Source organism: Pseudophryne corroboree, chromosome 4 (assembly GCF_028390025.1).
Source record: "Pseudophryne corroboree isolate aPseCor3 chromosome 4, aPseCor3.hap2, whole genome shotgun sequence".
In the NCBI taxonomy this organism is placed as follows: domain Eukaryota; kingdom Metazoa; phylum Chordata; class Amphibia; order Anura; family Myobatrachidae; genus Pseudophryne; species Pseudophryne corroboree.
The window spans coordinates 362,479,594-362,505,471 of NC_086447.1; the positions used below are offsets into that span (position 1 = coordinate 362,479,594).

General features: G+C 48.9%; 1 protein-coding gene across 1 annotated transcript in view; it reads left to right on the forward strand.

The window, feature by feature from the left end:
- The window catches only part of PDE6D (phosphodiesterase 6D), a 166,557-nt gene that overhangs the window by 120,406 nt on the left and 20,273 nt on the right, over window positions 1-25,878 (forward strand). Inside the window, exon 3 of the mRNA XM_063916547.1 lies at window positions 481-606. Within this exon, the coding sequence (XP_063772617.1) occupies window positions 481-606 (126 nt within the window). The remainder of the gene's footprint in view (window positions 1-480; window positions 607-25,878) is intronic.

Genomic DNA, 25,878 nt, shown 5'->3' on the forward strand with positions numbered 1-25,878 from the left:
TGGGCTTGATATCATTTAAGTGTGTACCCATCCTTAGTTGCAACACAGTGTGACTAGGACGCACTAGGAGATTGTGCTAATAAATTTGATATGTGGCACTTGTATATCTGTGCGCGACTGAGACTGTGAATATGTATACAAAGTGCTACAATATAGCAGCGGCAGCTTTTTTTACCAATACAATTTCCATTGTGCTCTGTATACAGACTCCGTCACACACAGATATACAAATGTTGCAAAATCTCTCCTGGTGCATCCTAGTCTCATTGTATTGCGATTAAGATGTATTTTCTGCAAAAAGATGCCTGGCACTAGCAAAGTTGTACGGGACCAGGCAGCTCACTCAGGCCAGGCCTCTCACACTGTGTGGCATATTGAGGCTAGATGTAAGAGACCCACCTTGTATACGGGAGATGTACAGTGTCCTTTTTTGGAGAATGTATTATTTATACGGTTAAATTTTTCACTTTTTTTTTATAGCCCGTGTACCCAAGAAAATCTTGAAATGTAAATCTGTGTCCAGAGAAATAAACTTTGCATCTGAAGAAGAAATGGAGAATTTCAGACTAGAACAGAAAGTCTACTTTAAAGGGCAGTGTCTAGAAGGTAAAATGTCTGAAAATATATTTGGCGTTCTTCTAAGGCATAACTGTGTTTTTCCAGATGTTCTAAGAACAGCTAGAGGGAAGTTCTATTGGCTGTCATATTATCTGGTCCATGAAGATCATTTTGAGGCTCTGTTTCCCTCCCTAACAAGTCGGAAGGTCTGTAATCGCATGATTTTACCAAATGATGTAATGATTAGCATTACTGCCTCCCACCAATGATGTCATGATCCCACCATGGCCTCCTAACTGCATGGAGTTTGTATAATCTCTTGCGTGGGTTTCCTCCAGGTATTCCGGTTTCCTCCTACAATCCAAAAGTATATACCAGTAGGTTAATTGGCGCCCAACAAAAATTAACCCTAATGTGTAAATATGTAAGTGTGTGCGTGTTTGGATGTTTAGGGCAGACAAAATGGACCAAGTGGTCTTTATCTGCCATTAGATTATATGTTTCTATGACATACTTCGGTCAGTGCTAACACAAAGCAGCCGTTACTTTTTGTTACCAGTATAAGTAAATTGATCCATAATTGCTACCATCCTTATACAGTGAGTGGCCTCGTTCTGTACACTCCTGTTTCTCATACGTCCTAGAGGATGCTGGGGTCCATTTCATGACCATGGGGTTTAGACTGTTCCGCAGGAGCCATGGGCACGGACTTTTCAAAGGGTGTGAACTGGCTCCTCCCTCTGTGCCCCTCCTCCAGACCTCAGTTTTAGAAATGTGCCCAGGCAGACTGGATGCACTCCAGGGGAGCTCTACTGAGTTTCTCTGAAAAGACTTATGTTAGGTTTTTTATTTTCTGGGAGAACTGCTGGCAACAGTCTCCCTGCTTCGTGGGACTGAGGGGGCAGAAGTAGGAACCAACTTCCTAAAGAGTTTCATGGCTCTACTTCTGGTGGCTGACAGGACACCATTAGCTCCTGAAGGGTACTGAACGCTAGCCGTGTCTAGATGTTCACTCCCACAGCGCGCCGTCACCCCCCTCACAGAGCCAGAAGTCAGAAGACAGGTGAGTGTGAGAAGATGAATCTTCAATCAAGATAGTGACGGCTGACGGGAGTGCAGCGCGCCATTGCTGCCAACACACACACAGAGCGAGGGGGGCGCCCTGGGCAGCAAATAACCTTGTAAACTGGCAAAAAGGGGGCATAAGATGCGAAGGTACAGCCCTACCCCCGCCAGTATAAATATTAGGTGAAAAATCTCTGAGGGGAAACGCGTTATTGCGGGCGCGGAGCTTCCTCCTCAGTCAGCCAGCACACTGCTCAGCGCTATTTTCTCTCTCTCCTCAGCTGCAGAGACAACACTACTGAATACAAGTATCAGGGTGCAAAACAAGTGGGGGGGGGCACAGTGAATTTGGTGCTTTACAGGGTGTATTTACACTATAAAAAAGCGCTTGTGTCAGTGGGCATTCTGTGTTCACAGACATTGTGTACTGGCGCTGGGGTTGTGAACTGGCTGCTCCTAACTGTGTCCTTCTGACAGATTTTACTGTGGGTCTGTCCCCTATAAGTCCCAGAGTGTCTGGGGTGTGTGTGTGTGCACGAGTGTGACATGTCTGAGGCAGGGAGTTCTTCTCCCGAGGAAGCCATTTTAGGGACACAGAGTTGTAATGTGGTGGCGCTGCCGGCACACCAAGAGCCTGCATGGGTGAAAGAAATACGTGATAGCGTGCATCATATCAATAGGAGATTAGATAAATCTGATTCTCATGCAGAATGCTGGAGAAAATCTGTGGAAGATGTGATTTTTCAAGGTTCTGTTCTCCCATCCGCAGGCGACCCCTCTGGGTCACATAAAATACCGTTTGCAAATATTGTAAATACTGATACCAACACGGACTCTGATTCCTATGTCGACGATAGTGACTCCAGGGAAGTAGATCATAAATTAAATAAAATATACAGTATATGATTGTGGCTATAATGGAAGTTTTGGAAGTTACAGAAGCCCCTCCTGTACCTCAGGAGAAGGCCTATTTCTCATACGTCCTAGAGGATGCTGGGGACTCCAAAAGGACCATGGGGTATAGACGGGATCGGCAGGAGACATGGGCACTTTAAGACTTTAAATGGGCGTGAACTGGCTCCTCCCTCTATGCCCCTCCTCCAGACCTCAGTTAGATTCTGTGCCCAAAGGAGACTGGTTGCACACTAGGGGAGCTCTACAGAGTTTCTCTAGAAAATACTTTTGTTAGGTTTATTATTTTCAGGGAGCACTGCTGGCAACAGGCTCCCTGCTTCGTGGGACTGAGGGGAGAGAAGCAGACCTACTTCTGTGAGTTCAAAGGCTCTGCTTCTTAGGCTACTGGACACCATTAGCTCCAGAGGGTCTGATCACTTTGTGCGCCTAGCTGTTCGTTCCCGGAGCCGCGCCGCCGTCCCCCTCACTGAGCCTGAAGAGAGAAGCCAGGTGAGTAAAGAAGCAAAGAAGACTTCAAAGGTGGCAGAAGACTTCAGATCTTCCGGAGGTACCGCGCAGCGCGCGCCATTGCTCCCTTACTCAAGCGGCACTACATGGGTGCAGGGCGCAGGGGGGGGGGGGGGGCACCCTGGGCAGCAATAAAACCTCATATTTAACCTGGCTATATGTATATACATTGCCTAGGCAATGTATAGGGACCCCCACCAGTATAAAAAAAGCGGTACCGAAGCGCACCATATAGGGGGCAGGGCTTCCTCCTCAGCTCAAACCAGCGCCATTTTCTCTACAGCACAGCTGCAGAGACGATGCTCCTGGCCCTTCACTGCTACCACAAGAAACAGGGTGCACAAAACGAGGGGGGGGGGGGGGGGGGGGCATGGCACTTTGGTGTTGATTACTATTATATAAAAAGCGCTTACAGGTCTGGGACATTGGTTAATTCCTTCAGACCGGTGGAGCGCTGGGTGTGAGCTGGCAAACTCCCTTTCTGTCTCTCTGAAGGACCTTACTGTGGGTCTGTCCCCTATAGCCCAATGTGTTTGGGGTTGTCAGTACGTGTGTGTCGACATGTCTGAAATTGAATGCTTTTCCCAGGAGGAGGCTGGTGAGGGAGCTGAACAGAATGTGGGAGTAACTCCGTCGGCAGCGCCGACTGCTGATTGGGTAGATATGTGGAAAGTTTTAAATGCAAGTGTGGCTTTATTACATAAGAGGTTAGACAATTCTGAGTCTCAGAACCAAGCATGGAGACAATCCATGGGTGATGTTTTATCACAGTCTCAGGCCCCCTCAGGGTCTCAGAAACGTCCATTTACCCAGGTAGCAGACACAGATACCGACACGGATTCCGACTCCAGTGTCGACTATAATGATGCCAAGTTACATCCTAAAGTGGCTAAGAGTATTCAGTACATGATTGTGGCTATTAAAGATGTGTTGCATATCACGGAAGACCCCACTGTCCCTGACACAAGGGTCTGTATGTTTAAGGGAAAGAAACCTGAGGTAATGTTCCCTCCCTCTCATGAATTGAACGCTCTTTTTGAAAAAGCTTGGGAGTCTCCTGACAAGAGACTGCAGATTCCCAGGAGAATTGCTATAGCGTATCCTTTCCCCTTGCCGGATAGATTACGGTGGGAATCATCACCCACAGTGGACAAAGCCCTGGCGCGTTTGTCCAAGAAGGTGGCGCTACCGTCCCCTGACACGGCAGCCCTTAAGGATCCTGCGGATAGTAAACAGGAAACTACCTTAAAATCTATTTATGTTACTACCGGTACGCTACTCAGGCCGGCCGTGGCATCGGCATGGGTGAGTAGCGCTATTGAAAAGTGGGCAGATAACTTGTATCTGACATAGACACCCTGGATAGGGACAGCGTAGTTTTGACCCTGGGTCACATCAGGGACGCAGCGGTTTATCTAAGGGAGGCTGCGAGGGATATTGGCCTCTTGGGATCAAGGGCCAATGCCATGGAAATCTCAGCTAGGAGGGCGTTGTGGACTCATCAATGGAATGGTGATGCTGACTCTAAGAAGGCTATGGAGGCTCTGCCCTACAAAGGTGAAGTTTTGTTTGGTGAGGGCCTCGCGGACCTGGTTTCCACAGCTACCGCGGGTAAGTCTTCCTTTTTGCCTTTTGTCCCTCCACAGCAAAAGAAAACACCTCAATACCAGATGCAGTCCTTTCGGTCACACAAGTTCAGGAAAGGACGTGGTTCTTCCTTCCTCGCGGCCAGAGGTAAGGGAAGAGGTAAAAGATCCCCGGCTGGGGCAAGCCCCCAGGAACAGAAGTCCTCCCCGGCTTCAACCAAGTCCACTGCATGACGCTGGGGCTCCGCTGCGGGAGTCCGCACCAGTGGGGGCACGTCTTCAGCTCTTCAGTCAGGTCTGGGTTCGCTCGGACCTAGATCCTTGGGTGCTGGATATTGTGACCCAAGGATACAAGCGGGAATTCCAAGACGTGCCTCCGCACCGATTTTTCAAATCGGCCTTACCAGTTTCTCTTCCAGATAGAGAGGTAGTATGTGCTGCAATACAAAAGCTGTGTCAACAGCAAGTCATTGTCACGGTACCCCCCGTCACAACAGGGAGACTGGTTTTATTCAACCCTGTTTGTGGTCCCGAAGCTAGATGGCTCGGTCAGGCCGATTCTGAACTTAAAATCCCTCAACCTTTTATTTAAAAAAATTCAAATTCAAGATGGAATCTCTCCGAGCAGTGATCTCCAGTCTGGAAGGGGGGGATTTTATGGTGTCGGTCGACATAAAGGATGCATACCTACATGTCCCCATATATCCTCATCAGGCGTACCTGAGGTTCGCTGTTCAGGATTGTCACTACCAATTTCAGACGTTGCCGTTTGGTCTTTCCACGGCCCCGAGGATTTTCACCAAGGTAACGGCGGAAATTATGGTGCTCCTGCGCAAGCAAGGGGTCACAATTATCCCGTACTTGGACGATCTTCTGATAAAGGCGAGATCACAGGAGCATTTACTGAAAAGCGTTGCGCTCTCCCTGCAGGTGCAGTTACAGTTGATTCCGACAACTCGGCTATCGTTTTTGGGCATGATTCTGGACACCGACCTGCAGAGGATCTTTCTCCCGTTGGAAAAAGCTCCGAAAATCCAGAACATGGTCAAGGAACTTCTGAAACCGCCAAGAGTGTCGATTTATCACTGCACTCGAGTGCTGGGAAAAATGGTGGCGGCCTACGAGGCCATTCCGTTTGGCAGGTTCCATGCAAGAACGTTTCAGTGGGACCTGCTGGACAAGTGGTCCAGGTCCAATCTGCAGATGCACCGGAAGATAAGCCTGTACCCCAGGGCCAGGGTTTCTCTCCTGTGGTGGCTCCAAAGTTCTCACCTTCTAGAGGGTCGCAGGTTCGGAATCCAAGATTGGATTCTGGTGACCACGGACACGAGTCTCCGAGGTTGGGGAGCAGTCACACAGGGACAAAATTTCCAGGGAAAATGGTCAAGCCAGGAAGCTTGTCTGCACATAAATGTGCTGGAGTTAAGGGCCATCTACAACGGCCTGCGGCAGGCAGAACATCTTCGCGACCTGCCCGTCCTGATTCAGTCGGACAACATCACAGCCATGGCGCACGTAAACCGCCAGGGCTGAACGAAGAGCAGAGGTGCGATGGCGGAGGCCACCAAGATTCTTCGCTGGGCGGAAAAACATGCAAGCGCTCTGTCAGCGGTCTTCATTCCAGGAGTGGACAACTGTGAAGCTGACTTCCTCAGCAGACACAAGCTCCATCCAGGAGAGTGGGGTCTTGATCAAGAGGTCTTTGCAGAAGTGACAAGTCGTTGGGGACTTCCTCAAATAGACATGATGGCGTCTCGCCTCAACAAGAAGCTTCGGACATATTGTTCCAGGTCGAGGGACCCTCAAGCAATAGCAGTGGACACACTAGTGACACCGTGGGTGTTTCAGTCGGTCTATGTGTTCCCTCCGCTTCCACTCATCCCAAAGGTATTAAGGATCATAAGAAGAACAAGGGTTCGGACGATACTCGTTGTTCCAGATTGGCCACGGAGGGCCTGGTATCCGGATCTTCAGGAATTACTCACAGGAGATCCCTGGCCTCTTCCTCTCAGAGAGGATCTGTTACAGCAAGGGCCGTGTGTGTTCCAGGACTTACCGCGGTTGCGTTTGACGGCATGGCGGTTAAACGCCAAATCCTAGCTAGGAAGGGTATTCCCGGGGAGGTCATCCCCACTCTACTCAAAGCTAGAAAGGAGGTAACGGCGAAGCATTATCACTGTATTTGGAGAAAATATGTGTCTTGGTGTGAATCCAAGAAGGCTCCTACAGAAGAATTTCAGCTGGGGCGTTTTCTCCACTTTTTGCAAGCAGGTGTGGATGCGGGCCTGAAGTTAGGCTCCATTAAAGTGCAGGTGTCGGCCTTATCAATTTTCTTTCAAAGGGAATTGGCCTCACTTCCAGAAGTGCAGACTCTCGTGAAAGGCGTGCTACACATCCAACCTCCGTTTGTGCCCCCCTGTGGCACTGTGGGACCTTAATGTGGTGTTACAGTTCCTTACGTCACATTGGTTTGAACCTTTACAAAAAGGTAGAGTTGAAATTTCTCACTTGGAAGGTGGTCATGTTATTGGCCTTGGCGTCCGCAAGGCGGGTGTCCGAATTGGCGGCTTTGTCTCACAAAAGCCCCTATCTGATTTTCCATGAGGATAGAGCAGAGTTGAGAACTCTTCAACAATTTCTACTAAAGGTGGTTTCTTTGTTTCACATGAACCAACCTATTTTGGTGCCTGTGGCTACTGAAGCCTTGGCTGATTCCAAGTCTCTTGATGTGGTCAGAGATTTGAAAATTTATGTAGCCAGAACGGCTCGGGTTAGGAAGACAGAGGCGCTGTTTGTCCTGTATGCGGCCAACAAGGTTGGCGCTCCTGCTTCTAAGCAGACTATTGCACGCTGGATCTGTAATACGATTCAGCAGGCTCATTCTACGACTAGGTTGCCGTTACCGAAATCGGTGAAAGCCCGTTCCACTAGGAAGGTGGGCTCGTCTTGGGCGTCTGCCCGAGGTGTCTCGGCTTTACAGCTTTGCCAAGCAGCTACTTGGTCGGGGTCAAACACTTTTGCGAAGTTCTACAAGTTTTATACCCTGGCTGATGAGGACCTCCTTTTTGCTCAATCGGTGCTGCATAGTCATCCGCACTCTCCCGCCCGGTTTGGAGCTTTGGTATAAACCCCATGGTCCTTTTGGAGTCCCCAGCATCCTCTAGGACGTGTGAGAAAATAGCATTTTGATACCTACCGGTAAATCCTTTTCTCTTAGTCCGTAGAGGATGCTGGGCGCCCGTCCCAGTGCGGACTCTTATCTGCAGTAATTGTATATAGTTATTGCTTATGTTACACAAAGGTTGTGTTTTGGTAAGGGTCAGCCTGTTGCTGATCTCGTTGGTTCACGCTGTTAACTGGTTTTAGTGAAATGCCATGTTGTACGGTGTGTTGTGGTGTGAGCTGGTATGTATCTCACCCTTAGTTTAACAAAATCCTTTTCCTCGAAATGTCCGTCTCCTCTGGGCACAGTTCCTATAACTGAGGTCTAGAGGAGGGGCATAGAGGGAGGAGCCAGTTCACGCCCATTTCTCTAACGTCCTAGTGGATGCTGGGGACTCTGTAAGGACCATGGGGGATAGACGGGCTCCGCAGGAGACTGGGCACTTTAAGAAAGATTTAGTACTACTGGTGTGCACTGGCTCCTCCCTCTATGCCCCTCCTCCAGACCTCAGTTAGAATCTGTGCCCGGAAGGAGCTGGGTGCATTTTAGTGAGCTCTCCTGAGCTTGCTATTAAGAAAGTATTTTAGTTAGGTTTTTTATTTTCAGAGAGGTTCTGCTGGCAACAGACTCTCTGCTACGTGGGACTGAGGGGAGAGAAGCAAACCTACTAACTGCGGCTAGGTTGCGCTTCTTAGGCTACTGGACACCATTAGCTCCAGAGGGATCGAACACAGGAACTTAACCTTGGTCGTCCGATCCCGGAGCCGCGCCGCCGTCCCCCTCGCAGAGCCAGAAGACAGAAGCCGGCGGGTTGAAGCAAGAAGACGTCAAAATCGGCGGCAGAAGACTCCTGTCTTCATATGAGGTAGCGCACAGCACTGCAGCTGTGCGCCATTGCTCCCACACTAACACACACTCCGGTCACTGTAGGGTGCAGGGGGGGGCGCCCTGGGCAGCAATTGAGTACCTCCTGGCAAAAAGCGGCATATATACAGCTGGGCACTGTAATATGCATGAGTCCCCGCCATTATTTTTACACAGAAACGCGGGACAGAAGCCCGCCGCTGAAGGGGCGGGGCTTCTTCCTCAGCACTCACCAGCGCCATTTTCTCTCCACAGCTCCGCTGAGAGGAAGCTCCCCAGGCTCTCCCCTGCAGACTCACGGTAGAAAGAGGGTGAAAAAGAGAGGGGGGGGCACATAAATTTGGCGTAAAAACAATATATACAGCAGCTACAGGGTTAACACTAAGTTACTGTGTGATTCCTGGGTCATATAGCGCTGGGGTGTGTGCTGGCATACTCTCTCTCTGTCTCTCCAAAGGGCCTTGTGGGGGAACTGTCTTCAAATAGAGCATCCCCTGTGTGTGTGGTGTGTCGGTACGTGTGTGTCGACATGTCTGAGGTAAAAGGCTCCCCTAAGGAGGAGATAGAGCAAATATGTGTGTGTGAGGGTGTCTCCGTCGACAACGCCGACACCTGTTTGGATATGTGTAAGTGCTAAGGTGAATTTATTGCACAAAAGATTAGAGAACAGACAGGAAATCTACCCATGTCTGTCCCTATGGCGCAGAGACCTTCAGAGTCTCACAATGCTCACTATCCAAAATAATAAACACTGATATCGACACGGAGTTTGACTCCAGTGTCGACTACGATAATGCAAAGTGACAGCCAAAATGGCAGAGAAGTATTCAATATATGATTATTGTGATAAAAGATGATTTGCATATCACTGATGACTCATTGTCCCTGACACAAGGGTACACATGTTTAGGGGGAAGAAAGCTGAGGTAAATTTCCCTCCTCTCATGAGGAAAAAGAGCGGGAATCTCCAGACAAGAGACTGCAGTTTCCCACAAAGAATTCTCAGGCAATATCCTTTCCCCACTAGGGCCAGGATGTGATGGGAATCTTCCCCTAGGGTGTCACGTTTGCACAGAAGGTAGCCCTAGCTATTCTCAGGGATCCTGCAGATAGCGTGCACATTCTGGTACACTACTCAGACCGGCGATTGTGTCGGCATGGGTTTATAGCGCTGGGGCGGCGTGGAGGTACCTTATCAGCAGAAATTGAGACCCTAGTATGTATATGTGTGTGTGTGTATGTATATATATATATATATATATATATATAGAGAGAGAGAGAGAGAGAGATATATATATATATATATAGAGATATGTATATAGAGAGATATGTATATATATTAAAGATGCTGTCGTAAGAGATATATATAATCAAACATGCCCAAAGAGACATGAGTATACTGGGTCCTAGAGTCAAAGCTATGTCGATTTCTGCTTGACGTGTCCTGTAGAATATGCAATGGACAGATGATGCCAACTTAAGTGGCATATGGAAGGCTGAGGATTGTGTGAAGAAGGGTTCTCGGACCTGGTCTCCACGGCTATAGCTGGTAATTCGGATATTTTGCCTTATATTCCGGCACAGCCTAGGAAAGCACGTCATTATCAAATGCAGCTTTTCGAACAAAGAAACAAGAAAGTCCGAGGTGCGTCCTTTCTTGCCAGAGGCGGGGCCAGAGGAAAGAAGCTGCACAGCACAGCTAGTTCCCAGGAACAGAAGTCCTCCCCGGCCTCTATGAAAATCCACCGCATGTCGCTGGGGCTCCACAGACGGAGCTAGGCCCGGTGGGGGCACGCTTTCGTAAGTTCTGCAACAAGTGGGTTCACTCCCTGTTAGATCCCTGGGCAATAGATATTGTGTCTCAGGGATACAAGCTGGACTTTAAGAAGATGCCTCCTCACTGACGTCCCTGCCGGCTTCCCCCCACGAGAGGGAAACAGGGTTAACTGCAATTCACAAATTGTATCTTCAACAGGTGGTGGTCAAGGTTCCCCTCCTTCGACAAGGAGGGGGTTATTATTCGACCATGTGGTAGTCCCGAAACCAGACGGTTCGGCCAGACCCATATTGAATTTAAAATCCCTGAACATATACCTGAAAATGTTCAAGTTCATGATGGAACCGCTAAGAGCGGTCGTTACAAGCCTGAAAGGGGGAGATTTTATCGTGACTCGGGACATAAAGGAGGCATACCTTCATGTCCCCATTTATCCACCTCTTCAGGCGTACCTCAGAATTGTGGTACGGGATTGTCATTACCAATTTCAGACGTTGCCGTTTGGTCTCTCCACGGCCCCGAGAATATTCACCAAGGTAATGGCGGAAATGATGGTGCTCCTGCGGAAGCAAGGTGTCACTATTATCACGTACTTGGACGATTTCCTCATAAAAGCGAGATCAAGAGAGCAGTGGCTGAACAGCGTATCACTTTCTCTGGAAGTGTAACGGCAACACGGCTGGATTCTATATATTCCAAAGTCGCAGTTGGTTCCTACAGCTCATCTGCCTCTCCTAGGCATGATCCTGGATACAGACCAGAAAAGGGGTTTATCTCCCGATAGAGAGAGCTCAGGAGCTCGTGACACTGGTCAGGAATCTATTAAAACCAAAACAGGTGTCAGTGCATCACTGCACTCGAGTCCTGGGAAGGATGGTGGCATCATACGAGGCCATTCCTTTGTGCAGGTTCCATGAGAGGACATTCTAATGGGACTTACTGGACAAAGTGAGCCGGATCACATCTTTAGATGCATCGGTTAATCACCCTATTCCCCGGGGCCAGGGTGTCTCTCCTGTGGTGGCTGCAGAGTACTCACCTTCTCGAGGGCCGCAGGTTCGGCATTCAGGACTGGGTCCTGGTGACCACGGATGCAAGCCTCCGAGAGTGGGGGGCAGTCACTCAGGGAAGAAGTTTCCAAGGGCTGTGGTCAAGTCAGGAGACTTGCCTTCACATCAATATCCTGGAACTAAGGGCCATACACAACGCCCTAAGTCAAGCGGAGACCCTGCTTCGCAACCAATCGGTGCTGATCCAATCAGACAACATCACCGCAGTGGCTCATGTAAACCGCCAAGGCGGCACAAGGAGCAGGGTGGCGAGAAGCCACCAGAATTCTTCGCTGGGCGGAGAATCACGTACGAGCACTGTCAGCAGTGTTCTTTCCGGGAGTGGACAACTGGGAAGCAGACTTCCTCAGCAGGCACGACCTACACCCGGGAGAGGGGGGACTTCATCAAGAAGTCTTCGCGCAGATTGTAGGTCGGTGGGAACTGCCACAGGTGGACATGATGGCATCCCGCCTCAACAAAAAGCTACAGAGGTATTGCGCCAGGTCAAGAGACTCTCAGGCGATAGCTGTAGACGCACTGGTGACACCGTGGATGTTCCAGTCGGTTTATGTGTTTCCTCCTCTTCCTCTCTTACCCAAGGTGCTGAGAATCATAAGGAAAAGAGGAGTGAGAACAATACTCATTGTTCCGGGTTGGCCAAGAAGGCCTTGGTATCCAGAGCTGCAAGAAATGCTCACAGAGGACCCATGGCCTCTGCCTCTAGGGCAGGATCTGTTGCAGCAGGAACCTTGTCTGTTCCAAGACTTACCGCAGCTGCGTTTGATGGCATGGCGGTTGAACGCCGGATCCTAGTAGAAAAAAGGGATTCCGGATGAGGTTATTCCTACGCGGATAAAGGCTAGGAAGGACGTGACGGCTAAACATTATCACCGTATACGGCGAAAATATGTTGCTGAGTGTGAGGCCAGGAATGCCTCTACAGAGGAATTCCAGCTGGGCCGTTTCCTTCACTTCCTGCAGTCGGGAGTGACTTTGGGCCTAAAATTGGGGTCCATTAAGGTCCAGATTTCGGCCCTATCCATTTTCTTTCATAAAAAACTAGCTTCTCTACCTGAAGTGCAGACGTTTGTAAAGGGAGTGCTGCATATTCAGCCCCCTTTTGTGCCACCAGTGGCACCTTGGGATCTTAACGTGGTGTTGAGTTTCCTGAAATCTCACTGGTTTGAGCCACTTAAGACCGTGGAGTTAAAATATCTCACGTGGAAAGTGGTCATGCTATTGGCCTTAGCTTCGGCTAGGCGTGTGTCAGAATTAGCGGCTTTGTCATGTAAAAGCCCCTATCTGGTTTTCCATATGGACAGGGCAGAATTACGGACTCGTCCGCAATTTCTGCCAAAGGTGGTGTCATCTTTTCATTTGAACCAACCTATTGTGGTGCCTGCGGCTACTCGTGACTTGGAGGATTCCAAGTTACTAGATGTAGTCGGGGCTTTGAAGATTTATGTAGCCAGAACGGCTGGAGTCAGGAAAACTGACTCGCTGTTTATCCTGTATGCATCCAACAAGCTGGGTGCTCCTGCTTCAAAGCAAACTATTGCTCGCTGGATCTGTAACACGATTCTGCAGGCTCATTCTGCGGCTGGCTTGCCGCCTCCAAAATCAGTAAAAGCCCATTCCACAAGGAAGGTGGGCTCTTCTTGGGCGGCTGCCCGAGGGGTCTCGGCATTACAGCTTTGCTGAGCAGCTACTTGGTAGGGTTCAAACACCTTTGCAAAGTTCTACAAGTTTGATACCCTGGCTGAGGAGGACCTTGTGTTTGCTCATTCGGTGCTGCAGAGTCATCCGCACTCTCCCGCCCGTTTGGGAGCTTTGGTATAATCCCCATGGTCCTTACGGAGTCCCCCGCATCCACTAGGACGTTAGAGAAAATAAGATTTTACTCACCGGTAAATCTATTTCTCGTAGTCCGTAGTGGATGCTGGGCGCCCGTCCCAAGTGCGGACTTTCTGCAATACGTGTATATAGTTATTGCTTAATAAAGGGTTATGTTATGTTGGCATCCGTGGTTGATGCTTTGTTGTTGTTCATACTGTTAACTGGGTATGTTATCACAAGTTATACGGTGTGATTGGTGTGGCTGGTATGAGTCTTACCCTGGATTCCAAAATCCTTTCCTTGTAATGTCAGCTCTTCCGGGCACAGTTTCCTTAACTGAGGTCTGGAGGAGGGGCATAGAGGGAGGAGCCAGTGCACACCAGTAGTACTAAATCTTTCTTAGAGTGCCCAGTCTCCTGCGGATCCCGTCTATTCCCCATGGTCCTTTTGGAGTCCCCAGCATCATCTACGGACTAAGAGAAAAGGATTTACCGGTAGTTATTAAAATCTTATTTTCTATAAAGAAAAGAAATCTAAGGTTGTTTTCCCTCCTTCCCACGAGCTAAATACTCTCTTTGAAGGAGTGTGGGTGAATCCTGAAATGAAATTTCGCATTCCCAAAAGGATTCAGATGGCTTATCCTTTTCTTTTAGAGGACAGGAAAAAATGGGAGTCGCCCCCAGTGTTAGACAGTGCCCTGTCTAGATTGACAAAGAAGGTGATTCTCCCTGCACCTGGGACGGCTTCGCTAAAGGAGCCGGCAGACCGCAAAATGGAGACTACATTAAAATCCATTTATGTTGCCAATGGTACGCTGCTCAGGCCCACAATTGCTTGCGCATGGGTGAGTCGTGCGATTGAACAATGGTCAGACAACTTGTCATCGGAAATTGACACGATTGATAAAGATGAGATGCTCCTAAAGTTAGGTAATATCAAAGACGCTGCCGCATACATGCTAGAAGCGATGAAGGATATTGGACTCTTGGGTTCAACAGCCGCTACCATGGCAGTATCAGCTCGGCGGGCGTTATGGATTCGCCAGTGGAACGCGGATGCAGATTCCGAAAAGAATATAGAGGCTCTCCCATATACAGGTGAGGCCTTATTTGGTGATGGGCTGGATGCGTTAGTTTCGGCAGCTACCGCAGGTAAGTTGACGTTTTTGCCTTATGCTCCTGCACCGGCAAAAATGACACATCCCTCTCACATGCAATCCTTTCGGCCCAACAAATACAAAAAGGCCAAAGGTTCCCCCTTCTTTGCAGGTAGGGAAAGAGGAAAAGGAAAGAAGTCCGCAGCGTCTCCAGGATCCCAGGAGCAAAAGTCAACCCCTACTTCTGCCAAATCTACAGCATGACGCTGGGGCTCCCTTGCGGAAGGCCGCTCGGGTGGGGGCACGTCTGAAACTTTTCAGTCAAGGTTGGATTCATTCTGGCCTGGACCCATGGGTTTTACCAATAGTATCCCAGGGGTACAAGCTGGAGTTTCAAGACGTCCTCCCCATGCCGATTTTTCAAATCGACCTTGCCAGCTTCTCTTCCAGAAAGAGAGGCAGTAAGAACGGCAATTCAAAAGTTATGTCAGGATCAGGTCATAGTCCTGGTACCCTTGTCACAACAAGGAGAAGGTTTTTATTCAAGCCTCTTCGTAGTTCTGAAGCCGGACGGCTCGGTCAGACCAATTTTAAACCTAAAAAATCTGAATCTCTACTTGAAAAGGTTCAAGTTCAAAATGGAATCACTGAGGGCAGTGATTTCCAGTCTGGAGGAGGGGGACTTCATGGTGTCGGTAGACATAAAGGATGCTTACCTGCATGTTCCCATTTATCCTCCTCACCAGGCTAATCTGAGATTCGCGGTTCAGGACTGCCATTACCAGTTCCAGACGTTGCCTTTCGGTCTCTCCACGGCGCCGAGGGTATTCACCAAGGTGATGGCGGCGATGGTGGTCCTCCTTCGTCAAAAAGGAGTCAATATAATTCCTTATCTGGACGATCTCCTGATAAAGGCAAGATCCATGGAGCAGTTGCTGCAGAACATCAAACTCTCCCTGTCCATACTCCAACAACACGGTTGCATCATACATTTTCCAAAGTCTCAGTCGGAACCGACGACGAGATTGTCCTTTCTCGGGATGATACTGGACACAGAAGTTCAGAGAGTATTTCTTCCTGTGGAAAAGGCTCTGGAAATCCAGAGTATGGTCAGATGCCGAAACCAACAAGTGTGTCGATACATCAGTGTATTCGGTTGTTGGGGAAGATGGTGGCGGCCTACGAGGCCATACAGTTTGGCAGATTTCATGCCAGAGTATTCCAATGGGACCTGTTGGACAAGTGGTCCGGATCCCACCTACACATGCACAGAAAGATAATCCTGTCGTCAAAAGCCAGGATTTCGCTCCTGTGGTGGCTGCACAGTTCTCACCTACTAGAGGGACGCAGGTTTGGGATTCAGGACTGGGTCCTGGTAACCACGGATGCAAGTCTCCGAGGCTGGGGAGCTGTCACTCAGGGGGAAAGCTTCCAAGGAAAATGGTCAAGTCAGGAAGCCTGCCTTCACATAAACGTTCTGGAGTTGAGAGCCATTTACAACGGCCTTCTATAGGCGGTACATCTTCTTCAAGATCATCCCGTGCAGATCCAGTCGGACAATGTAACAGCAGTCGCGTACATAAACAGGCAAGGCGGAACGAAAAGCAGAGCAGCAATGGCCGAGGTGTCAAGGATTCTCCTCTGGGCAGAAAGACATGTCAGAGCTCTCTGCGATTTTCATTCTGGGAGTGGACAACTGGGAAGTAGACTTCCTCAGCAGACACGATCTCCATCCAGGAGAGTGGGGCCTCCACCAAGATGTCTTCGCAGATGTGACAGATCTCTGGGGCGTTCCTCAAGTAGACATGATGGCATCTCGTATCAACAAGAAGCTTCAAAGATATTGTTCCAGGTCGAGAGACCCTCCAGCAATAGCAGTGGATGCACTGGTGGCCCAGTGGATATTCCGGTCGGTGTATGTCTTCTCTCCACTTCCGCTGATCCCAAAAGTTCTCAAGATAATAAGAAGAACAAGAGTTCGAGCAATCTTCATTGCCCCAGACTGGCCAAGGAGGGCTTGGTACCCAGATCTTCAGGAGTTGCTCATAGAAGATCCTCGGCCTCTTCCTCCTTGCGAGGACATGCTACAGCAGGGGCCGTGCGTGTATCAAGACTTACAGCGGCTACGTTTGACGGCATGGCTGTTGAGCGCCGGATCCTAGCCCGAAAGGGTATTCCCAAGGAAGTCATCTCCACTCTTATTCAGGCCAGGAAAGGAGTAACGTCTAAACATTACCACCGTATTTGGAGAAAATATGTGTCTTGGTGTGAATCCAAGAAGGCTCCTACGGAAGAGTTTGAGTTGGGACGTTTTCTCCATTTTCTGCAGGCTGGTGTGGACGCGGACCTTAGATTGGGGTCAATCAAGGTCCAGATTTCGGCTTTATCAGTTTTCTTTCTAAAACAATTGGCCTCCTTTCCAGAAGTTCAGACGTTCGTGAAAGGGGTTCTGCACATCCAGCCTCCATTTGTGCCACCAGTGGCACCATGGGACCTTAATGTGGTGTTGCAGTTCCTCCAATCAGATTGGTTTGAACCTCTACAGGAGATAGAGTTGAAGTTTCTCACTTGGAAAGTGGTGATGCTTTTGGCCTTGGCATCCGCAAAGTAGGTGTTTGAGTTGGGGGCCTTGTCTCACAAGAGCCCTTACCTGATCTTCCATGAAGATAGGGCGGAGTTGAGAACTCGCCAACATTTTCTTCCAAAGGTGGTTTCATCTTTCCACATAAACCAACCTTTCGTGGTGCCAGTGGCTACTGACACTTTCACTGAGTCAAAGTCTCTAGATGTGGTTAGAGCTTTGAAGATTTATGTCGCAAGAACAGCTCGGTTACGGAAAACAGAGGCTGTTTGTCCTGTATGCTCCCAGCAAGATTGGGTGTCCTGCTTCTAAGCAGACTGGATCAGAGGGACAATTCAGCACGCTCATTCTACGGCAGGCTTGCCGGTGCCGAAGTCGTGAAGGCCCATTCTACTAGGAAAGTGGGCTCATCTTGGGCGGCTGCCCGGGGCATCTCGGCATTACAACTTTGCCGAGCAGCTACTTGGTCAGGGTCAAACACTTTTGCTAAATGTTATAAGTTTGACACTTTGGCCGATGAAGACCTCAAGTTTGGTCAGTCGATGCTGCAGGGTCATCCGCACTCTCCCGCCCGTACTGCAGCTTTGGTATAATCCCATGGTCATGAAATGGACCCCAGCATCCTCTAGGACTTATGAGAAAACAGGATTTTAATACCTACCAGTAAATCCTTTTCTCCTAGTCCGTAGAGGATGCTGGGCACCCGACCCAGTGCGTACTTTACCTGCAGTTTGTTTATTATAGTTACACAAGTTGTGTTACATTTGTTTTCAGCATGTTGCTGCAAATGGTTCATGCCTGTTGGCGTGTGTTATGTTGAATGCCATGTTGTGCGGCATGGTTGAGGTGTGAGCTGGTATGTATCTCACCATTAGTATAAAAGTAAATCCTTTCCTCGAAATGTCCATCTTCCTGGGCACAGTTCCTATAACTGAGGTCTGGAGGAGGGGCATAGAGGGAGGAACCGGTTCACACCCTTTGAAAAGTCTTAGAGTGCCCATGGCTCCTGCGGAACCGTATATACTCCATGGTACTGAAGTGGACCCCAGCATCCACTACGGACTAAAAAAGGATTTACCGGTAGGTATTAAAATCCTGTTATTGCACGCCACAAGGGTATGCAAGGGCAGTGCCGTTTCTAGCGGCGGGCGAGGCGTGCAACCGCACGGGGCGCCCGCCGCGGCACTTTGTGTGTCTGTAATCTCCTCTCCTCCCTCTTTCCGAGCGCTCCTGCTCGGGGGGCGGAGTTTCACGGAATGACGCGTTTGCGTCGTGACGTCACGACGCAAACGCGTCATTCCGTGAAGCCCCGCCCCCCGAGCAGGAGCGCTCAGGGAGAGGGAGGAGAGGAGATTAGCCTGGAAGGAGGAGGCGGGCGGCGCGAGGGACGTGAGGTGGCGGGACCCGAAGAGCGGGAATATGTAAATATTATCTCTATCTTTCTCTCTCTCCCCCTTTCTTCCCCCCCCCTCCCCCACTTGACACCTGCCTGCCGCGCTGTGTAGAATGGAGATATCTGCCTGCCGCACTGTGTAAAATGGGGGCGGGGTGCCTGCCGCGCTGTGTAAAATGGGGACACCTGCCTGCCGCACTGTGTAAAATGGGGACACCTGCCTGCCGCACTGTGTAAAATGGGGGCACCTGCCTGCCGTACTGTGTAAAATGGGGATATCTGCCTGCCGCACTGTGTAAAATGGGGATACCTGCCTGCCGCACTGTGTAAAATGGGGATACCTGCCTGCCGCACTGTGTAAAATGGGGGCACCTGCCTGCGTACTGTGTAAAATGGGGATACCTGCCTGCCGCACTGTGTAAAATGGGGACACCTGCCTGCCGCACTGTGTAAAATGGGGGCACCTGCCTGCCGTACTGTGTAAAATGGGGGCATGTGCCAGCCGCGCTGTGTAAAATGGGGATACCTGCCTGCCGCACTGTGTAAAATGGGGATACCTGCCTGCCGCACTTTGTAAAATGGGGGCACCTGCCTGCGTACTGTGTAAAATGGGGATATCTGCCTGCCGTACTGTGTAAAATGGGGATACCTGCCTGCCGCGCTGTGTAAAATGGGGACACTTGCCTGCTGTAATGTGTAAAATGGGGACTTTTTTTTTTTTTTCCTGTGGTGGGCGTGATGATATCAGACGAGGCCATGCCCACTTTAATGAGACCACACCCATTTTAATCAGGCCACACACCCTTGTCGGGAGCGCGCGCGCCTTCTGCGCGCGCATGCTTTTTCTTTCTATAGCTATATAGGGGGGGCACACAATTTTTTTTTATAGCAATGGGGGGGAGGGCGCATTTTGAAATCTCGCACTGGGAGCCAAATTGTCTAGAAACGGCCCTGTGCAAGGGTTAAGGGGGCATAGCCCCTTACGACTGTGTGAAGATCGCCCGTAGGGTGCGATGAATCACCTAATGTTGGATAAGACTTCTAGTGACTGTGCTATATTCTAAAGCCACAGGGGGGGCATGTGAGAAGTAGTAGGACAATGAGCGAGTTCTGTAGTGTGAATTTGGCTTCCTATGAGAGGTAGGGGATTGTTGTGCTGACAGGGATCTGTGTAGGTGGGTATTAGAGGTGTTTGTTCTGGCTATATAATTTGTACAAGTAGGTCAGTCTGCACTGTGTTTTTGAGTTACATAGTTAGTGAGGTTGAATAGAGGCAAAATGCCCATTGGGTTCAACCTGTATTCTGTGTTACGCTGTTCCTAATATAATGCACCTGCTAAAGTAATGGTTTAGTACCAATTGACAACTATGATTCTTACCACTCCCAGATATTAATGTCACTATGTTAAATGCTATAACCCTGGATACTTTTTACAGTTAGAAATCTGTCCAATCTGTTTTTAAATGGATTTACAGAGTCTGCCATTATTACCTTCTCCGGCAGGGAGTTCCATATCTTTATTGTCCTTACCATGAAGAACCCTTTCCTACTTTGTGTGCGGAATTTTCTTTCCTCTAGCCTCAGCGAGTGCCCACGTGTCCTATACAGAGTTCTTTTAATAAACAAATTCCCTTCTAATTCCTTGTAATGACCCTTTTACTTGAATTTATTGAATGCACCAAAAATACTATAATAATTGGTTAACAAGCAGAAGTAGTGTGAAATCTGGTAACAATAATTAGTAAAATGTAACATCAAATGAAAGAGAAAAATAGGAAATGGCATGTCATGCCTGTTTTATTAAAGGGTTAGAGGGAGATGAGGGTGACCGTAAGGCTTGTGTCCAACTGAATAGAAGACGTGCCTGATCTGCAGGTACTGGTGGAACTGTCCAGTGGACAGTCCGTGAACTGATATAAGAGGATACTTAGCCAACAGCTCTCTATACTTAATGAGGCCATCTCATTAGAAGAGACAGTTGCCGCTATCAAATCTATGCGGTCATCAGCGGCCCCTGGACCATACGGCTTCACGGCCCAATACTACAAAGCATTCATCACAGAATTGGCCCCTTGTCTTACTTCTCTTTTTAATAATGTTATGGATGGGGCATCATTTGCACCAGCAACTATACAAGCCGATATTATAGTGATTCCGAAACCGGAGAGAGACCCCACACAATGTTCCAATTATAGGCCAATCTCACTGTTGAACGTAGATCTCAAGATCTATGCTAAAATATTAGCCAACCGCTTAGCACCCCATCTCACACATTTGATTCACCCGGATCAGGTGGGCTTCATTCCTGGCCGCCAGGCCTCCGATAACACCAGGAGAGCCATAGATTTAATTTATTCGATTCATAAACAAAAGCTACCATCATTGATGCTTGCATTGGATGCCGAGAAGGCTTTTGACCGCATATCCTCACCCTTCGCTTTCTCGGTATTCCGGAGGATGGGCTTCTCTGGCAAGTTTTTAGATGGTATCTCAGCACTATATAGATCCCCTACTGCCACTGTCTCTGTCAACCGCCTCACCTCTTCCGCTTTCGGAATCGCTAATGGCACCAGACAGGGATGCCCTCTCTCCCCCGTTATTTGCCCTAGTTATGGAACCGCTGGCAGCAAGAATTCGAGCTAATACCGATATCTCTGGAGTGAAGTTACGCCCCTCTGAGCACAAAATTGCTTTATATGCTGACGATATTCTATTATCCCTAGGGTCCCCGTCGCAATCGCTACAGCCACTCATCTCTGAAATAGACCTCTACTCTAAACACTCGGGATATAAAATTAACACAACCAAAACTGAAGTATTGGATTTTTACATTCCTGGCCCTATTAAACTCTCCTTAGAGAACTCTTTCCCATTTAAATGGCACAAGCAAAAAATTTAATATTTAGGCATCTTTCTAACACATCGCCACCACCAACTATACCAAGCTAATTTCCCCAGACTTCTAGATCAAATTAAGTTAGATTTATCTTCTTGGTCTAGCCTTTTTTATCTCCTGGATAGGTAGGATAAATTCAGTGAAAATGAACGTGCTCCCTCGGATCCTATACCTATTCCAGACCCTTCCGATATTTATCCCTTCTTCTGTTCTTAAATTTCTACAGTTTCACACATCCCGATTTATTTGGGCGAATAAGCGTCCCCGAGTTCGACTGAAACTATTACAACGCCCCACATATAGTGGTGGTCTGGGTATACCAGACTTTAAAAGGTATTATTTAGCCACTCAGCTCGCACAATGTATACAATGGTGCAACCCAGGCTCTCGGAGGGTCTGGGTATCTATGGAAGCTGCTGAACTAGGCCTATCTACTCTCTCTTCCCTCCTCTGGCTCTCGAAGCCCCGCCGCCCTGGAAATGTGACCTCACACCCCATAGTATCCCATTCATTGACTGTTTGGGACCTTGCCAATAGAAAATACAGCTTGGCTCTGACTCCCTCCCCCAGTATCCCAATATTACATAATCCAGCATACCCCCTGTGTCAATACAAACCATTATTTGCCCCTTGGCAGGATAGAGGTATTTTGTATCTGAAAGACATCACCAGGGACTCTAGTTTTCCTCAATTTTCTCAGATTCAAGAAGACACTGACATCCCCTCCAGATATTTCTATCAATTTCTACAACTTAGGCACTTTCATTCCTCATTGAGCCACATCCTCTCTAGCAGACCCTTGACTACATTTGAGACATTATGTATCAGACGTCACTCAGCCAAGGGTTTGATTTCTCTCTTATATACCACTCTTAATGGGGAGTCACCTTCTCAGCGTGATCCTCATGAGAGAGCATGGGAAACGGACCTGGGTTCAGCCTTAGACGATGAAGAATGGTCTGAAGCCTGGGAAAATGCGGCATCTAGCTCCATTTGCGCTAGGATCAAGGAGAACGTTTATAAATTATTATATTATATAGATGGTACTATGTACCCTCCCGTTTGAGCAGAATGTACCCTGACATGTCAGACAGATTTTGGAGGGGATGCGGCGCGGAGGGTTCTTTTCTAAATATATGGTGGTCATGCCCTAAAATAGTGAATATTTGGAGGGATGTTATTAATCTTATATCTAGCTTGCTACAGATCCCTATCCCTACCGACCCTAAATATATCCTCCTTCCCCTGAACATGCCAACGCTGACCAAATTTCAAAATAAATTACTTCGCCATGTGGTCTCTGCAATGACGTGTCAACTGGCAGTAGACTGGAAAAACCCTGCTCCTCCCTCCATACAGTCTATAATATCTCGTATCTGGTATGTTTACCGCATGGAATATATGACTAGTATTCTTAACTGTTCCTCTAAGTCGTTTGATAAAATATGGGGTCCATGGCTGACTACCCAAAATGCCCCATCGCCCTTCAACTTGTAACGCCCTGTGCTATATACGATAACTCCGGATTTCATTTATAGATCCCTCCCGGGGATCCTATTCTGTTCCTCTATCCCCTTCTTTCTCTGACGTCCTAGTGGATGCTGGGAACTCCGTAAGGACCATGGGGAATAGCGGCTCCGCAGGAGACTGGGCACAAAAGTAAAGCTTTAGGACTACCTGGTGTGCACTGGCTCCTCCCCCTATGACCCTCCTCCTAGCCTCAGTTAGATTTTTGTGCCCGGCCGAGAAGGGTGCACACTAGGGGCTCTCCTGAGCTTCTTAGTGAAAGTTTAGTTTTAGGTTTTTTATTTTCAGTGAGACCTGCTGGCAACAGGCTCACTGCATCGAGGGACTAAGGGGAGAAGAAGCGAACTCACCTGCGTGCAGAGTGGATTGGGCTTCTTAGGCTACTGGACACCATTAGCTCCAGAGGGACCGAACACAGGCCCAGCCTCGGAGCTCGGTCCCAGAGCCGCGCCGCCGGCCCCCTTACAGAGCCAGAAGCAAGAAGAGGTCCGGAAAATCGGCGGCAGAAGACATCCTGTCTTCACCAAGGTAGCGCACAGCACTGCAGCTGTGCGCCATTGCTCCTCAGCACACTTCACACTTCGGTCACTGAGGGTGCAGGGCGCCTGGGGGGGGGCGCCCTGAGCTGCAATAAAAACACCTTGGCTGGCGAAAATACATCACATATAGCCCCCAGGGCTATATGGATGAATTTTAACCCCTGCCAGATTCCACAGAAAAACGGGAGAAAAGGCCGCCGAGAAGGGGGCGGAGCCTATCTCCTCAGCACACTGGCGCCATTTTCTCTCACAGCTCCGTTGGAGGGAAGCTCCCTGGCTCTCCCCTGCAGTTACTACACTACAGAAAGGGGTTAAAAAAGAGAGGGGGGCACTAATTAGGCGCAGTATAACAATACAGCAGCTATAAGGGGAAAAACACTTATATAAGGTTATCCCTGTATATATATATATAGCGCTCTGGTGTGTGCTGGCATACTCTCCCTCTGTCTCCCCAAAGGGCTAGTGGGGTCCTGTCCTCTATCAGAGCATTCCCTGTGTGTGTGCTGTGTGTCGGTACGTTGTGTCGACATGTATGAGGAGGAAAATGAGGTGGAGGCGGAGCAATTGCCTGTAACAGAGATGTCACCCCCTAGGGAGTCGACATCTGAGTGGATGAGCTTATGGAAGGAATTATGTGAGTCAGCTCTTTACAAAAGATTGATGACATGAGACAGCCGGCGACTCAGCCTGTGCCTGTCCAGGTGTCTCAAAAGCCATCAGGGGCTCTAAACCGCCCGTTACCGCAGATGGCAGATACAGACGCCGACACGGATACTGACTCCAGTGTCGACGATTAAGAGACGAATGTGACTTCCAGTAGGGCCACACGTTACATGATTGAGGCTATGGAAAATGTTTTTACACATTTCTGATAATACCGGTACCACTAAAAAGGGTATTATGTTGGGTGAGAAAAAACTGCCTGTAGTTTTTCCTGCATCTGAGGAATTAAATGAAGTGTTTGATGATGCGTGGGTTTCCCCCGATAAAAACTGTTAATTCCTAAAAAGTTATTAGCATCATACCCCTTCCCGCCAGAGGATAGGGCACGTTGGGAAACACCCCCTAGGGTGAATAAAGCGCTCACACGCTTGTCTAAGCAGGTGGCACTACCGTCCCCGGATACGGCCGCCCTTAAGGAACCTGCTGACAGAAAGCAGTAAAATATCCTAAAATGTATATACGCTCACACGGGTGTGATACTGCGACCAGCAATCGCCTCAGCCTGGATGTGCAGTGCTGGGGTGGCTTGGTCGGATTCCCTGACTGACAATATTGATACCCTAGATAGGGACAGTATATTACTGACTATAGAGCATTTAAAAGATGCATTTCTATATATGCGTGATGCACAGAGGGATATTTGCCGACTGGCATCAAGAGTAAGTGCGCTGTCCATTTCTGCCAGAAGAGGGTTATGGACAAGACAGTGGTCAGGTGATGCTGATTCCAAAAGGCATATGGAAGTATCGCCTTATAAAAGGCCACATTTTTACCCCAGGTAGCCTCTCAACATAAGAAGACGCCGTATTATCAGGCGCAGTCCTTTGGGCCCCATAAGGGCAAGCGGGCAAAAGGCTCCTCATTTCTGCCCCGTGGCAGAGGGAGAGGAAAAATGCTGCAGCAATCTGCCAGTTCCCAGGAACAGAAGCCCTCTCCCGTTTTCTGCCAAGTCCTCAGCATGACGCTGGGGCTTTACAAGGGGACTCAGGCACGGTGGGGGCCCATCTCAAAAATTTCAGCGTGCAGTGGGCTCACTCACAGGGGACCCCTGGATCCTTCAGGTGGTATCTCAGGGGTACAAATTGGAATTCGAGACGTCTCCCCTTCGCCGTTTTCCTAAAGTCTGCTTTACCGACGTCTCCCTCCGACAGGGAGGCGGTATGGGAAGCCATTCACAAGCTGTATTCCCAGCAGGTGATAATCAAGGTACCCCTCCTACAACAGGGAAAGGGGTATTATTCCACGCTGTTTGTGGTACCGAAGCCGGACGGCTCGGTGAGACCTAATTTAAATCTGAAATCCTTGAACACTTACATACAAAGGTTCAAATTCAAGATGGAGTCACTCAGAGCGGTAATGGCAAACCTGGAAGAAGGGGATTATATGGTGTCTCTGGACATCAAGGATGCTTATCTCCATGTCCAAATTTACCCTTCTCACCAAGGGTACCTCAGGTTTGTGGTACAGAACTGTCACTATCAGTTTCAGACGCTGCCGTTTGGTTTGTCCACGGCACCCCGGGTCTTTACCAAAGTAATGGCCGAAATGATGATACTCCTTCGAAGGAAGGGAGTTTTAATTATCCCTTACTTGGACGATCTCCGGATAAGGGCAAGATCCAGGGAACGGTTGGTAGTCGGGGTAGCACTATCTCAAGTAGTGTTGCGGCAGCACGGTTGGATTCTTAATATTCCAAAATCGCAGCTGATCCCGACGACACGTCTTCTATTCCTAAGGATGATCCTGGACACAGTCCAGAAAAAGGTGTTTCTCCAGGAGGAGAAAGCCAGGGAGTTATC